Source organism: Numenius arquata, chromosome 7, assembly GCF_964106895.1.
Source record: "Numenius arquata chromosome 7, bNumArq3.hap1.1, whole genome shotgun sequence".
In the NCBI taxonomy this organism is placed as follows: domain Eukaryota; kingdom Metazoa; phylum Chordata; class Aves; order Charadriiformes; family Scolopacidae; genus Numenius; species Numenius arquata.
The window spans coordinates 10731133-10746217 of NC_133582.1; the positions used below are offsets into that span (position 1 = coordinate 10731133).

Here is a 15085-nt window from a genome sequence, read left to right on the forward strand (position 1 = left end):
ACCTAGCAAAGCAATGAGATAAGTGTTAGGAAGTCATAAAACTACTCAAAAGAAATGCTTTTCTGTTCTCTTTTAAAAGCAGTACTGCACCGTTATACTTTGTACTAGAAAAATATTGGAAGCTGCAATAGATATAAGAAACATTCTCGACACTTAATAAAATCAACGAAGACGGAAGTATTTATAACTTTTTATAAATGGAATGTTGACCAAGTAGTCTTAAAATAGTTACAATGCACAGCAGTTGTTTTATTGTAACAAATAAATTCACTTAGACTTTTTAGATAATGTTGTGCAAAGGAAGTGTTTTGACTTGAACTAACAGGCTTCTGCCCAAAAATGTATTTTATAGTCTCAGTTCACCAAAAAAGTAGATATTGGATAATTTTTAATAGATACAAACAGCTAAAACTGACAAAATGACACCCTAAGACACAGTTAAGTAGATACAGAAGCAGAACCAATCCATTCTAAAATAATTAGACTGAAATGGTTTTACTATTAGTGGCATCTCCTTCACGTAAAGGTATAAATATTTGTACAGATGCATAAATGTGTACAGGGCACGGCAAAAAAAAGTTTCCAGCTGATGAAAACTGAGGAATATCAATTTTTTGTTTAATCAGGGCTGCTGTGAAGCTGCTTTGTGAAGTACTCTACCACTCTTTAATTAAAATTGGGTTTGCTAATTTTTGCTAACATGAGTTGTATTCAAATGCTTTCTTTGTTCTCATTTTAATAAATCTTAAAGTTTCTCCTCAGGAAATTTTTCCTTTCCAAATCTGAGCTTGTTACTAATATGTTCAAGTAAGATTTTTATAATGGGTTGAGAACGTACATGCATTAATGTCATGTCCCTTTATGACTCTGTTTGTGGCAGTATAAAAAGCAGTGCAAAGAGAAGCAAATGGTGAAGTTAAGACATTTCAGCCTTTTAATGAATTTATAAACCACTCTCACCTGCTACCACTTGAAACCTGTAAGCAAGAGCACTTCCTTGATACACACGGAGGGTGCAGATGGGAATAGGGTGGGAAGGTTGGGCAGACTGCACGGATTTCATTTTCTGAACAAAGACGATTGCAGCGGGTACATTTTGGGCAGAGAAGTTTGGGGTGGGTGGGCTGGTTTGTTTTTCCTTCACCACTAAGTATTTGTAGCCCTTTCTTAGGAGAAAAGGCTTATATAAAACATGATGTCTGTACGTGTATCGGTGTAGATAGGTTAGTATAATAAATTTGCAGTTTCTGTGAAAAAAAAAAAAAGAACAAAAAACCGCACCCCAAAACAACACCCATGCCAAAAAAAAAAAAAACAAAACCAAACAAACCCAAAACCAAGAACAAGGTATGGTGTAGCTCTATCAAGAGTACATGCTGTAGGCCTGAAAAGACTTTTTGGTTTTGGTCTGTTAACAGAAGATATTTTAAGGAGAGTCTTAAACTCTGGAGCCCTTCAGTTAAATTCTGAAAAGCCATAGCTTTTCAATAGTGCACACACATCGGGAAACGCAGAGTTCCGAGACTCTGCAAATAGCTTCTAGAATCACGTTTAACATTTGAGCAAATACAGGATGTACACCCATTTTCGTGCAATATCATACACCACCATACATTCATACACCACCTCTGGCAATTCCTCGTAAGGAAGTGTAACAGGTCCTCAGTATGCATATTTTTGTATAATCACTTGCTTTGGAGCTAAAGTTTGCCACAAAAAAACCCCCAAACTTATATCTTGAAGGACACACTAAGTGTGACTTGCATCTAAAATGGTGTATGACATCTCACGTTAGTCATCAATTCTTCATTCTGAAGCCATAACTTCACCTGTTGCCCTCATTTTTAAAGAATGTTTCCTTCTCCAATATTTCCATACCTGTTCCTGGCTTTGAACTTACTGGAGTTGCTGCTAACGCTGCTTTTTATTTCAACTGGGGAAGCCATCACTATTGCTGCTGGGTGAGGTTATCCTGGATAAAGGCGTTAGTTTTATTTCATGCCGTTTTCTTTCCATGTCCTATAAAAGACTTTAATAGCAAGGAAACGTTCCCTGGCTGTTAATGAGGAAATAATCCTGCCCAGCGCCTGTCGTGGTCTCCTGGTCAGTAACTTCTCTTGGGAAGATTTCAGCAGTCCAAACAGCTTGTGAAATCCAGTTAAAGAGAAGCAAAGACCACTGCAAGAGTTTCCTGCAAATAGCATTGAAATTGAGAAAATACAGGTTAAGAACCTTTGTTCTGTTTCTCTCCTAGTTTTGTACTCTAGGGAGGTGGTTCTAGGCTAAAAAGTAAGAGATTAATGTAGGTACTTAGGTTCAGTAGTTCTACAGAAGACAGCAAAACTTCAGGCCTCATCCAGCGTAACGCAGACAGGCTGACTAGATCAGATACACTCCACCTGTGGTCCCCCAGCAAGATTGTGTCACACAAGTGAAACTTGGTTGGTATTTGCTGTGATTCTTGCCCAGAACTAATTCTGAGTTTTGACCAGCTCTATACAAAGAGGGGGAAGGTGTGTGTAGGTGGATGAAGGGTATGGGAAGGTAAGGAGGTAAAAGAGAATGAACATATTTTAACCTACTCTAGCCTAAACTAGTCTGAACTGAGTCTTTTTTCTTTCTTAGTGTAGACTCAGGTTAAGGTGTGTTTAGTCGGAATACAGATGGCTGAAGCTGACTGCTTGGTTCTACTACTTTTGGGTAGACTGAGACAATTTTCATCTATGTAAGACAAAAAATTATTGCGTTGGCCAGATTGCACAGCCTAATTTTGACCTAAACAAGAGGAGTTTTCCTTTAGAAAATAAAATCCCGTGCAACCAGGGGCTCCCTCAGTTGTGACCATCAGTTGTACGGCCCAACAGTCCTTAGTGCCTGGAAAATACATACCTCAGTGGTTTGAGCAAACGCAACTAAGGCAGGTTTTGTTGTTTTCTTATGCAGAAGAGTGAACGCAGGTGGGATGAAGGTCTGAAACAGAACTAGAGAATAGGAAAGTCATGCAAGTCGGCGTGACAACACGTGGTACAGAGAGTGGTCGGGACAGCATGCTTTTTAACCGAAAAACCATTTCCACAAATGAAAATAGCGAGCAGAAATAAACACAGTCTTTTCTCTATCAAAGAGCAAGTTGGACAGGATGGAACTGTTAAGGAAGTAATTTGTATTTAAGTAACTGCTTATTAGAGAAATTAATTACCACAGAGCTTCAGATTTTGACCTTAAAATGTACCTATTACTCTCTGGGTTAGAAATGAGAAATCAGAAAGGAAGAGACAACCCAAAGCGGTGCAGTCAAACTGGATACAGGAACAGGTTCTGCCACGAGGCCACGTGCTGTCCTCCACGGTGACAAAGGGAAGTCCAGACGTGTATCGGAGGGCAAAAGTCATCATTTACTGTCCAACTCACACACACAGTGCAAAAATAATTTATAGTTTATTACTCCTGTGAGAAAAGTATTCAGGAACAGATAAACAAATTCATGTTTAGAACCAGAAGTAACAGAATTGCCCAGTTACACGTAAACCCCATACGTACTCATACACAAGCTTATACGCTGTACGTTGTCATAATTATGAAGTTGAAAATTTACTAAATACAGAAGTATTTGCAATTCTCTTTCCTAGTAGGTAAAATGACAATATATATTGATAGATTTATGGTGTGCATATATAGACATATCTCAGAGGATATATGTATGCACACTGAGTATATATTTATATTAAAACAGGAGCACATTGCTATACCAGTGCCAGTTGGAGACAGCTGACGGGGTGCTGGGGACTGAGGATTCGCTGTCACTCTGTGTGAGCTCCGTTCTCCCAGTCTCTTCCCCGTTCTGTCGGGAAAGGGCACCTCAGCATCACCCAGCGCCAGCTGCTGTTACTCAAGCGTTCTGGAAGCGCTGTGCTGTCCAACTACCACGCGTGGAAGCGACACGATTAGACAGGTTCTTCTCTGCAGAAATCCTTAACACCTGACATCCAGCCCAGTGGCGGGAAGGATCTGGACTAGACCACAAAAAGTTGAAATACTTGATATTCTTACTGTACACCAGCAAATCCAGGCACTTAACGCTATCAGTATTTTTATTCTCAACTGTTCTAGAACAACAGGTGAAAGCTTATTAAAATCAAGAACAAACTTTCCATAGACCGCAATAGGATAGGACATCATCTTACATTCTAACGGTACTGTATTTTAATGAATCCAGGAATTTTAAATGTTTGGCAAAGTGCATACTTTAAGAGAACCATTCAGGTATTTATAATCGCGTGACTGAACTTCAGAGTCGACATGATAAATTCTCTACAAGATAAAGGCACAATATTTACAGGTACTCTTACCACTGCAGCTTTAAATAAGATAAACTAAATAACCACTATCATCTTTTAAATTAAACTGTGGAGAATTATAGTAATAGTCTTTCATAAAAAAGTAGATATGCTTGTGCATTTAGTACTCTTGATTCTGGAACCATCTGAACGTGGGCATCACTAACATACACCCACTGTCCTCCTGATGCTCCCATGGCTTCCTTTAAACCTGAAATGCAAAAGCAAAAGAAGTTGTTTCTTGTCTCTTACGTCATCATCAAACAACTACAGTGGATATTTAAAAAAGAAAAAGAAGCTTCTAACCCACAAGAATAACTCGTGACTTAGATGCAGTCCAGTATCTGTAGTTTGAAATTTACATGTCAAAGAGTTCTGTAAGAGAAACTGGTGGAAGACAATGCTTAAAAATGTACACTGCCATTGCTTTTTTCTTATTTTTTCAAAAAGCCCAAGACATTTCAAGTACAGCTCCCTGAGTTCTAACAGTAAGTTACGTGAGCGCACAACCAGTCCTGACATAGAAATAAAACAGTATTTCAAAAGCTGACCAGTATGAAATGAAGACAAAAAGATCGAATCTGATCTAACAATTATTGCAAGGGAAGCACAAGACTGAGGGAGACTTCCGTTTTGCAAATAATATAAAAAAAATTGTCCTTCTGGGAAATGAGCTTCAAATGCAAAAGGATACTACAGAGGATAGACGGGACAGTGCTTGGTTCTCACTCCTTCCATGAAGGGAAACAGTAAATGTATTTATCTTACTCTGCCAGGCCAACATTCTTGCCTCCACAAATCATTCACGAACAGATTCTATCCTAGAATCTTATTTCACTCTGCATATCCAAAACATATTCATAAGAACTAGTGTGCTGTTCTCAAAATACCAACGGAAACCCTACAGCAAACCTCATACTCTCCATGAAAAAGCTTCTTGCTCTTCACATTAAACCAGAGTATTCCAGATTTTTAAAAATTTTGCAATCCTAATATAGGTAAAATGCTCAAATATATGGAAAGTTTAATTTAAATTGTCATGGATTTGGCTCTTGTACTAGAACATTTTCAAATACCAAATATGCCAAATAATTGTATTTTACCGGGCGCAGCTATTCATCTGGACATATTATTTTGACTAGGAAAAAGAGAAGAGTTTTCCACCAATTCTGTTTAATAACTGGACCAAAATTCCATTATTCACTCAGCTCTACATGGGGTTAACACAGAAGTAGGTCATGTACTGGGTGTAACAGAGAAAAAAAAGAATTGATTTATGCGGCCCTAAAAATAACAGAATATTCCGAGCTAAAATAGTTACTTGCTACAAATCCCCTTAAGGATGAGGAGCTGTAGCCAGTGGTTGCTTTTGGTTTTACTCCCAGAGAAAGGAGGCTCTGTTTGTACATACCCAGAACGCTTTTAGTGGCAGAAATATGCTCTAGCAATTTTTTGCAGGGTGTCCTGACTTTCACATACGCCGCATAATGACCACCTCTCATGGACCCGCTGTGCTCCACTATTCCGTAAAGGCTATACAGCACTCTTGCACCATCCGTAACATTCTGCATTCCCAGAAACACAGAAAACAAAGAGAAATTATTCCGCAGTGAGTTTTACAGATATCTTAACTAGCTTTCAACAGTATTACTTTAAAAGAAGCAACCAGACATCTACAGCATTTCCAATGGCGAAATACATCTATTAAAAAGACTCGAGAGTCCATGAATTGGTTACCATGGAAGCAGCAATACTTGTCCTTAATGCTGTTAGATACACTAACACCATCAGGGCACCAGAGCTTAACGAGTACTAGTTAACATCTGTGATAGTCTTGATGTGAATGGAACTTCAATGAGTTACAATTCCGGTCTCGGGATACTATTTGAAAACATTCACTCTATAATTTCGCTTGGAAAGGAAGGAATAGTAATCGTGATCATGATCATTCTCATCATCATCATCAATCCAGTTTAACTTGTGCTCAGGACGACAACTTTTGAAGTACGATAAAAATAAAGATTTGAAACTGGTACCTTACAAGATGCAGAACAAAATGGTGCTAAGTCTAAAATCAGTGGGAAATCCACATGCCTATTGACTTTCCGTAGACTCAAACCAGCCTTCAAAAGAAAAAAAAAAAAAAAAAAAGGCTGTAAATTAAATATTTTTATTAGGAAGCTTTTTAAAGCTAAGGTGCATTGCTATACCATTAAAAGAAACCAAACCCGAGAATAAGATTGTAACTGATTTAAACATTCTTTGTTATGTTTCCAATACAGCGCCTGCTATACATAAGCACGATGGACACGTGAGAGGTTTCCCTGGATACTGCCTAAACGCCCTCTTGAAGGTAACAGACAGTCAAAAAACCCATAAGCCTATTTCAAATAGTGATTCTACCAGTTCCCCACATAAAAAGCAAATATCGGTATGCACAATGACACTTAAAAGAATTGCTCGTCCACCAGTGAGGCAAAGGAATACACAAGAGGGTTTTAGCCTTTTACCTGGTGGAATCTTTTCAGATGGAGAATAAGAACAGCAGGAACTGAAGAAATCAGCAGCTGTTTCCGAGCATTTGTGTAGACACCGTCCATTTTCTTTTCTGTATTTATGAATATCAAAATAATTTGTAAAGTGGGGCAGTCACACAGAACTTAAGTCCTTTTTAAACATCTTATAGAAACAGATCTAGGTTGCAATGAATTTGTACATGTTGTATAAAATCCAAGGGAAATTCTGTGAAGCAACGCAAAATTTTTTTCTCGTTTTTCTTGTTTTTAAGAAACATCATCTGCCACATCTGAGCATTATTTTAACCTGTCCTGCGCAAATCAGATCAAAAGTTGGAAGCCTGTACACTCTCTAGGTCAGCTTGCACGCTGAGATACCTACATTGTCAGTTACTATAGCACCCAACTTTCCTGTTAAAGCCATTTCACCTGAAATAAATGATCACTGGAACAAGAAAGGGAAGGCATAAGTCCCTTCACCTGTGCTGATGTCCCACCCACTAAGACAGAGATTAATTTTACATTCTTCCAGTTCTTTCTGAATGACTAGATACTTTGTGCTTATTTAAGAAAAAAGCCTGAGGGGGGGGGTGTCTGCTTTAGGACACCCCATACTCTGCTGGCGTCAGCACCCAGGCCTGGGAAACGCGGCCTCCGATCCCCCCCACGGTGCAGAGGGAACTCAATCTGGGCCTCTGACCAAAAATAGCTCAGTGGCTACCTCCATAATAAAAGCACTTCCTTCACTGAATAATTAATTTACTGGTTTTATACATGTCCAAAGGAAAATATTTCATTTGAGGCAGAATGGAGCGTTTCAAGTGAAAGTAGGTGACTTCTTACATCTTTGGTTTTAGAAGGAAAAAAAAAAAGTGATTAATTATGAACTGATTTTCCTTTTCCATTTTTCACTATGCCCATGGAAGCAAAATATTATTTATATAGCACTTACTCTCAGTCCAACAATGATAAATAAATTACTATAAAATATTTTTTTGGATTAATTTTTCTGAATTACCCATGCTTAACTTTTCTCTCTCCAGATATCTATAAACGCACAGCAAACAGGCAATTTTTTGTTACTCTAAGACTTCCTTTTGTATTTTATTTACAAATAATCAGAAGGGATTATTTTTTTTTATCTTTCTGAATTACTACACATTTAAAAAAAATCCTCCAGTCCTTTTTAAAAGTTTATTTTTCATTATATTTAAATTGGTTTTCTTACTCAGTGAACCCTAATGGTCTGCTTGGGCTATACAAACATCAAGGAAAACATGGGCACAAGAAGGTAGTTCTCTTTCATCTCCATTCTTACAAGTCTTTGTAATTTTTTTTTCCCTCTTCATTACAAGTGTCTTTTTTTTGCCCCTCTTACATACTAAATTACATGCCGTCCCCCAGTATGTAAGTTGCTAGAGCTGAATATCACAGCATTTATTTCAAAGGATCTGGGATTGTAAAGAACAGAAAGAGCAGCAAAGATTAATACCGAACAATGAGCCTCCTCAGTTTGTGGCCATCTTTAAATTACTTATCTCGAATAAAATAAAAGAAAAGATGCAAAATAATTCTAAGTTACACCTATGATTATGTTCTAATATAAAATTTAGTCTCGTTGCCTTCGCAGGATGAAGTTTTGTTATAAGCAAGCTCTGCTTGGGGAGACATTTTCTATTTATCCACAAGGGGGAGGGCTCACGCTGGCGCAACGAAACACAGGTTCTGAGAGGCAATTTTGTGGCGTCAGGACAGATACAAGCACTTTACCTGTGGAGTTGGTTTTCTTCTGATACTTCTGTTTCCTTTCTGTGCAGCTCTCGCATAAAAGCTTGTTGTTCCCCATCAGGAGTTCTACAGAGGTGAACTGGTAAAGGCAGGACTGAACAGAACACTCCTTTGAGCTAGTTATGTAGCTTTGGGAAAGCGTCTGGAAAGCATTTTGAGGGTTTGGGGATAGCGGGGATTTGCCTACTGAGAACACAGAATTATTTGATAAACCTAATGCCGGATCCCCACGGCTCAATTTTTTATCTTCCTTTATAGTATCACAGAAGCTGAGTTTGGATATGGCACTGGAAATCATCTCATCGTTACCCTCGCTCGGTTTGTTGTGCGGCGTTTTAGCATTTATGTGGTTGACGTGCAAACCAGACACGTTGCTGGACGGGCTGAAAGCTGTTTGCTTAGAAGTGCTTTCGCTTTCTGAGGCTTCGCTGTCTGCGTCGAAGCTGCTCTCAGAGCGGGTGGCTTCCTTCTCGCTGCCCTCCGTCTGGCTTCCGTTTACAGCCGAGTCAGCAGCTGTGTCTTTGGAGCACAGGACGCCAGAGCTACCTTCCAGCTCAAGCTTTTTGGTTTTTTCCTGCATGATAACAGGACTTCGTTCTTCTTCATTAGAGGAGGCTTTTCTGGCAAGCCGTCTCTCCTGGTTCAACTGATTCTGTAAATCATGGCATTGTTATTTCAGTAATACAGGAGAGAAACAGAAAACAGATCTGTGATCTAAGATAGCTTTTGGAACATAAATTCAAAGCCAATTAAATCTATTATTTTATATTCTCCATCTCTCACACATTTAAGCTAGTTGATCTCCTTAAGATCTTTTTAAACCAATTTAGGATTAGAAACCTACACCCCAGTCAGCTAAGAGCACTATACTTACTGTGAGATCAATACTTCCCACAACTAATTACATTCACTTTGTGACAGCTGGGGATGGCACATCTGAAGTGGTATTCTCTTAATCTAACTTGAGCTTCTAAAAGGTTCTCAAGTTTAAGCTAGTCCCCTAAACTCCCATCAGAGGCCTGAGCTGATGAGCACCTCTAGAGAAAAATTCAACTCACCTTGTTGGCGCTTGTCTTAGAATTAAATGAAACTTCCCTACTCAAGTTCTTGCTTAAAGTTTAAAACTAAGTCCAACTGAAGATCACATGAACAAAAAATATTCCTGAATATTTTCTTAATCAGGGCTTAAACCTACACTAAATATATGAGTTCATAATTCAAGTCCTTAAACTTAAAAGGAAGTGAACAGTTTAGCAAAAAAAAAAAAAAAGAATAAAATCCCAATAAAAATCATTAGAAATCGCCAAAACTGTTTTCCATTAGGACCATTTATTGTCTCACTTAAGCTTGTTTTATAAATAGAGAAGAGGGAGAGGAACTTGTCTGAAATGATGGCTAGCATTCAGGGGTACTATGCAAACAGCAGTCACAAAATTATTAAAATTGTGAAGCTCCCCATTTCAGGAGAAAAGCCTAACAAGGAGCATTCAGGTTCTCCGTTGCCTACAAAACCACCCATGGGACACCTCCCCTTTTCCCAAGCGAACTTAGAAACCCATGAACTGAAGTCACAGAACATCAACAAACATGGATTTCAACAATTGTTTGATTTGGATTAGAAGTTTTCCTGCAGAACAGGTATATTACACTGAAAATAATTTTAGAGAAAGAGAGACTAAAATAGTGATAAATCCACGTCTGAAAAGATGGAGGGGGAGCGGAGAATCACAAAGCCTCACCAATTAGACAGACACACTTCATAGGTCACTTCCTTCATTCTTACTGAAAGCAGAGTTGTTGCTTCCCTTCGTCTGTCTAACCTAGTTTATTGAATCCATACTATATTTTATTTCCTTAATTTTGAAAACGTTTCAGTAATTATGTTTTATGTATCAGTATTAACACTGTTATTAAGATTCTAATTGGCCACATAACCCTCTATGGATGATAAGGCTTATTAAAAACCAGAATGTTAATAATGACAGTATATGACAATATAATGACATTATATGACAATAATGACAATGAGAACCTTTGCCACATTTCACTAACAATAATATATGTGCACAGTAGTTATTACGGATTTCTTTTAATCTCTAAACACTAATACATACAAATAATCACTCCTGTTAGGCTGGAATATTTGCAGAACCCTCTTGCTACCATCGGGAAGAACTGTATTAGGAGGCTGCACTGGAGATGTGCTGAACCGAGCCCCCCAGACACGGGGCTGCTGAAGGCCAAGTGGATCATGGAAACCCTGCTCTCGGTCTCCCAGAGTCCCTGCTGGCCGGGCTATTTCTGTTGTACCCACTACCAGCTAATCCCTGGGATGGCACTAACGCAGACCCGCCTGCTCTCTGAGCCAGCATTTACAGCTCTTGTAATTGCAAACAGGGACAAACTACGAAGGCCCCAAAAGAAAAGCAGTCAAAAAAACCAAAAGCAACATGAACTGAAACCAACGTGCAGATTTAATTATTTTTTTCTTTACAAACGAAACCCTGTAAACTAAAACCTAAGTGGTTCCCAATGACTGTCTAAATGACTTTAGAGATATGGTTTAGTGATGGTTTTTATCAGAGTTAGGTTGATGGTTGGACTAGATGACCTTAAAGGTCCCTTCCAACCTAGACAATTCTATGGTTCTATGACTGTCCTTTCTCACACTTCTAATAATGACCTAAATATTTTAAAACAAGTCACTGTCACAAAAAACCCCGCATTGACAGATGTCAAAATTCCCACCCCTGCAACCCTAGAAACTTCAGAATAAACTCAAGGTGACTGGTTAGTGCGAGTATTCAAGTTCTTACCTTATCTTTTGTTAAAGTGTGTTTCTTGACAATTTTGGGTTGATTATTCAGTGTAGTGATAGAAGAACAGTTATACTGACCAAGATCTGCCTCTTGTACGCTTTTACCTTTACCTGTTCTTCCCAAAGGCACAGGTTTTGCAACCTAAGAAATTAGACAGGAAATTAGGAACGGAAATATGCCATTTTTGTATTCCTTTGCAACCTACAGAAAAGATGAATGTAGATGGGTTTTTTTCCTTTACTTAAGAAAATAGTAGCCTACAGAAATGCAATTAACTGGCCTCTGAATTGCAGTATAAGACTACTTTCTAATTTTATTTATCATGAACACACTGTCAACACCTTTGAAGGATCAACTGAGAGCCACAAGAAATAGGAATTATACAGAATTCCTGTACGTAATACAGACCAAATAACCTATTCTAGTATTGTATAAACACGTACGAGATATGAATTAATCAAAGGGGACATAGTTCCCCAAAAGTCAGTCTCTCAGGCAGCCCACCACCCGAAGATGGGATGAAGGAGCCGCTGCACATCCTCCATCACGTCAATGACAGCAGCGTGAAAGAGACAACCATAAAATAATGCACGTCCTCAGGTAAGTGCAGCGATTGCTAAAAGCCAGCGGATCTCTCTCTCAAACAGAACCCAAGTTCCCGCGTTACACGTGTGAGCCAGGAAGCACAGGGGCCTGAATACTCAAAATGTTCCTAAAGCTTTAACTCCCACAGTCATCTGCACCCAGTGCAGCAACAGAGATGAAGAATTTATTATGAGCAAAACTGGTGTTTGGAGACAAGTACATTTTATACAGGATTAAATATTACGTTAAATACTCTCCCTGAAATATACATGAATGTATGCAGGATGGGGGAAGAACCACTCCCAACCCACCCCCCCAACTCTCAAAGCCCAAGTCCTGCAAAACCAGAGCGTACACCTTCAAAGGAACGCAGTTCCTCTGCAGCTAACGGAGGCCTTCTGCGAAATGCCGAAAACACCAGAATAAATGTATTCAAAGTCTATCCATCTTTATACTGTCTCAACCCATAGGTACACTTCAGCCTGAGGGACTCGGCTTCTCTAGATGCCAACCAATAGGCGAGAATCTAACTTTCTGGACCTTAAAAAAGAAAATTTATAATCATTCTATTCGTATAAGCATATACTAAAAATACTACTAAATAAGGCCAATCTTAGACCCATATATACTGTAAATTACAATGCCCATTTGTTCCAAGTGTGAACTAATTTAAAAATTTATGCACTTACAACATTGTATGTCTATATATATATATATATAAAAAAATAAAATTATATAATGAACAGATGTATGATGGTAAAAGTATTTATGGACACGCACACATTTTTAGGCTTGAAATCAAAACTCTTATGTATATCCATAAACATCTTCATAAAGGTATGTAAAAATAATCCACTGGAAGCAATAGTTATTTAGTACATATTCTGTTTCTTACCCTCTCCTCTATTATAGGAAGTGAAAGATCAATGAAAGGTTCTTTTACTGTTGAAATCTTGAAGAAAAAGAGAAAATGCATATTAAATGCAAAGAGGAATATATGGGTTTAGCACATAGCTCCCTTTTTTTAATCAAATTGTTACCAGCAACTATACAAAAAGCTAATTAGTTACAAGATGTAGCAAAATACAATGAAGAACTTCTCAGAAACTTTTTTTTTTTTTTTTGATTTTAAGTTAGTTCTGATTTTCTTTCTAACACTGCACGAATTTCATCATACAGACATAAAGGGCAAAGCCATTCATCTGGGCACGAACTGGACCTAGAAGCAGGTGTGGTGCTCAGTTTCTCTGAGCTCCTGACAGATTTTCAAGTCTTGTGGGCGTTCCAGATGGTGGTACAGTTCTGCAGAAAGCGAACTTGTAGAGTTTCCTGACCTGGGACACTTCTGCGCAGGCGTCTGACCTCGTACACTGTTAAGCAGCAAGGACCGGTTAATGACGGTTAGATGACAGGTTCTAACCTGACACTCTCAGAAAAGATTAAGTCAGGCTTACTGGTTACAGCCAAAAGCTTTATTAGAAATTTTCAAGCCATAACACACACTAGTAATTGTTAAAATTGGGAGTTGGACTAGATTATCTATATGGTCTCTTCCAACTCTAAAAAAATTCAGTGAAATTCAGTGAAAATAAATCCAATTACTGAGGAAAAAGGGATTGGAAAAAAACCAACTTTCTTTTCTGTACTGAAGTTTTGTTTTGCCATCTATAAGCCGTATAAAATCTAAGCTGAAACTGGAAATATCTGGCAAATCATACCTAAAGACATCCTCTCTCAGCACTCTCCATCTGCCTTTATGACTAGAACATTTTGTCCAAGTCTGTTCCTTAAGCTCTCTCTCTTGCCATCACCAAATTCCTTCCAAAACTGACTTATCTTACCTCTGGAAAGACTGAAATAACAAGGCCTTAAAAAAAAAAAAAAAAATCATGGTGTACATGTAAGTTACTAAACACAATCATGCCCTCAATTACTGTCATCACCGCCCTTCTCTTACACCTGTGACCCCGTCTTCCACCTGCGACATTTGACATGGACTGTAGGCTTATTTTTACCTGTTGTGCAGGGACTCGGCACGGTTTAGGTTCCAGTAAAGCAATAAATGAGAACAAAACTATTGTAATTACGATGACTGCCTGCCTGACGAGCCACATTCAAACAGGGGTTCCTCTAAAGACTTGAGTTTGCATGAACAAACACTACTCAAAAATATCTTTGCCGACTCAGGCAAAGGGAAGTGAACGCTAAGCTCTTCCTCAAAGGGCTACAGCTGGCAAATTCCTGAGCCCTCTGCAGGCAGAATGTAAGAATCCAGCAAAAATAAATGGGACACGCAAAACCCATAGAACCTCTATTTCATATATAGTCAGAGTTCTTCATTGATACCAGTAGCACATTGAAGTGTTATCGGCACATCACACAGAAGGAAGTTTACCTGGCACTGCAGGACTGTGCTTAATTATTCAGGTTGATTGATTTACTTAATCTCTATAATATGAAATATAATGTTTTAAACCAAACACAAATGTAACATTCAATTAGGAAAGTCATGCAAATAAGATTTTTCTCTTCCAAAGTTAAAGAAATCATAAGGAACATGGAAAGCATTTATGATGAAATGTCAGTAATATTAATTATGAAAGGAATATGCTGTTCATTCGAGTTATTATGTTAATTATCAAAAACAGTTCAAGTAAAAAAAAGTAATTTTAGCATTTCCCCACTCATACTAATGCAAAGTAAGTAATTCCCAATTTTCAGGTGTATCCCAGAGGAGTAGGCAGGAGGATTTACGTTTTAAGATAGGTAAGTGTTTTAAAAATATCAAATAAAATTGGGGTGTTACACGGAAGATTATACAATTTGGAACCTCCAGCCTTAAGTCAGATGTAAAATCAAGCCCAGTACTTGAATCTTTTTTGAATTCAAGGGACCCCTCTTCTTAGGTTTGCGGAGGATAATGCTTTAAAGAAGGAATAAATCATTTTAAATGAGAAACTTTCAATAAAGTCTTGCTTTTACAAACAAACAAACAAGTATAAAATTGGCAATACAATTTTATACTTTCAAGACAACGTAA

At 38.2% G+C, this 15085-nt stretch overlaps 1 protein-coding gene across 3 annotated transcripts in view; it reads right to left on the reverse strand.

Annotated features, from left to right (window-relative positions):
* Positions 1–3414: 3414 nt before the first annotated feature.
* USP45 (ubiquitin specific peptidase 45) overlaps positions 3415–15085 on the reverse strand; it is a 53772-nt gene continuing 42101 nt past the window's right edge. For all 3 annotated transcript variants that reach the window (XM_074150097.1, XM_074150098.1, XM_074150096.1), the window contains 7 exons: positions 12941–12997; positions 11458–11601; positions 8624–9293; positions 6848–6945; positions 6374–6460; positions 5749–5902; positions 3415–4548 (listed from right to left, as the gene is read on the reverse strand). In XM_074150097.1, coding sequence (XP_074006198.1) covers positions 4415–4548; positions 5749–5902; positions 6374–6460; positions 6848–6945; positions 8624–9293; positions 11458–11601; positions 12941–12997 — 1344 coding nt within the window. In that variant the 3' untranslated portion in view covers positions 3415–4414. The remainder of the gene's footprint in view (positions 4549–5748; positions 5903–6373; positions 6461–6847; positions 6946–8623; positions 9294–11457; positions 11602–12940; positions 12998–15085) is intronic.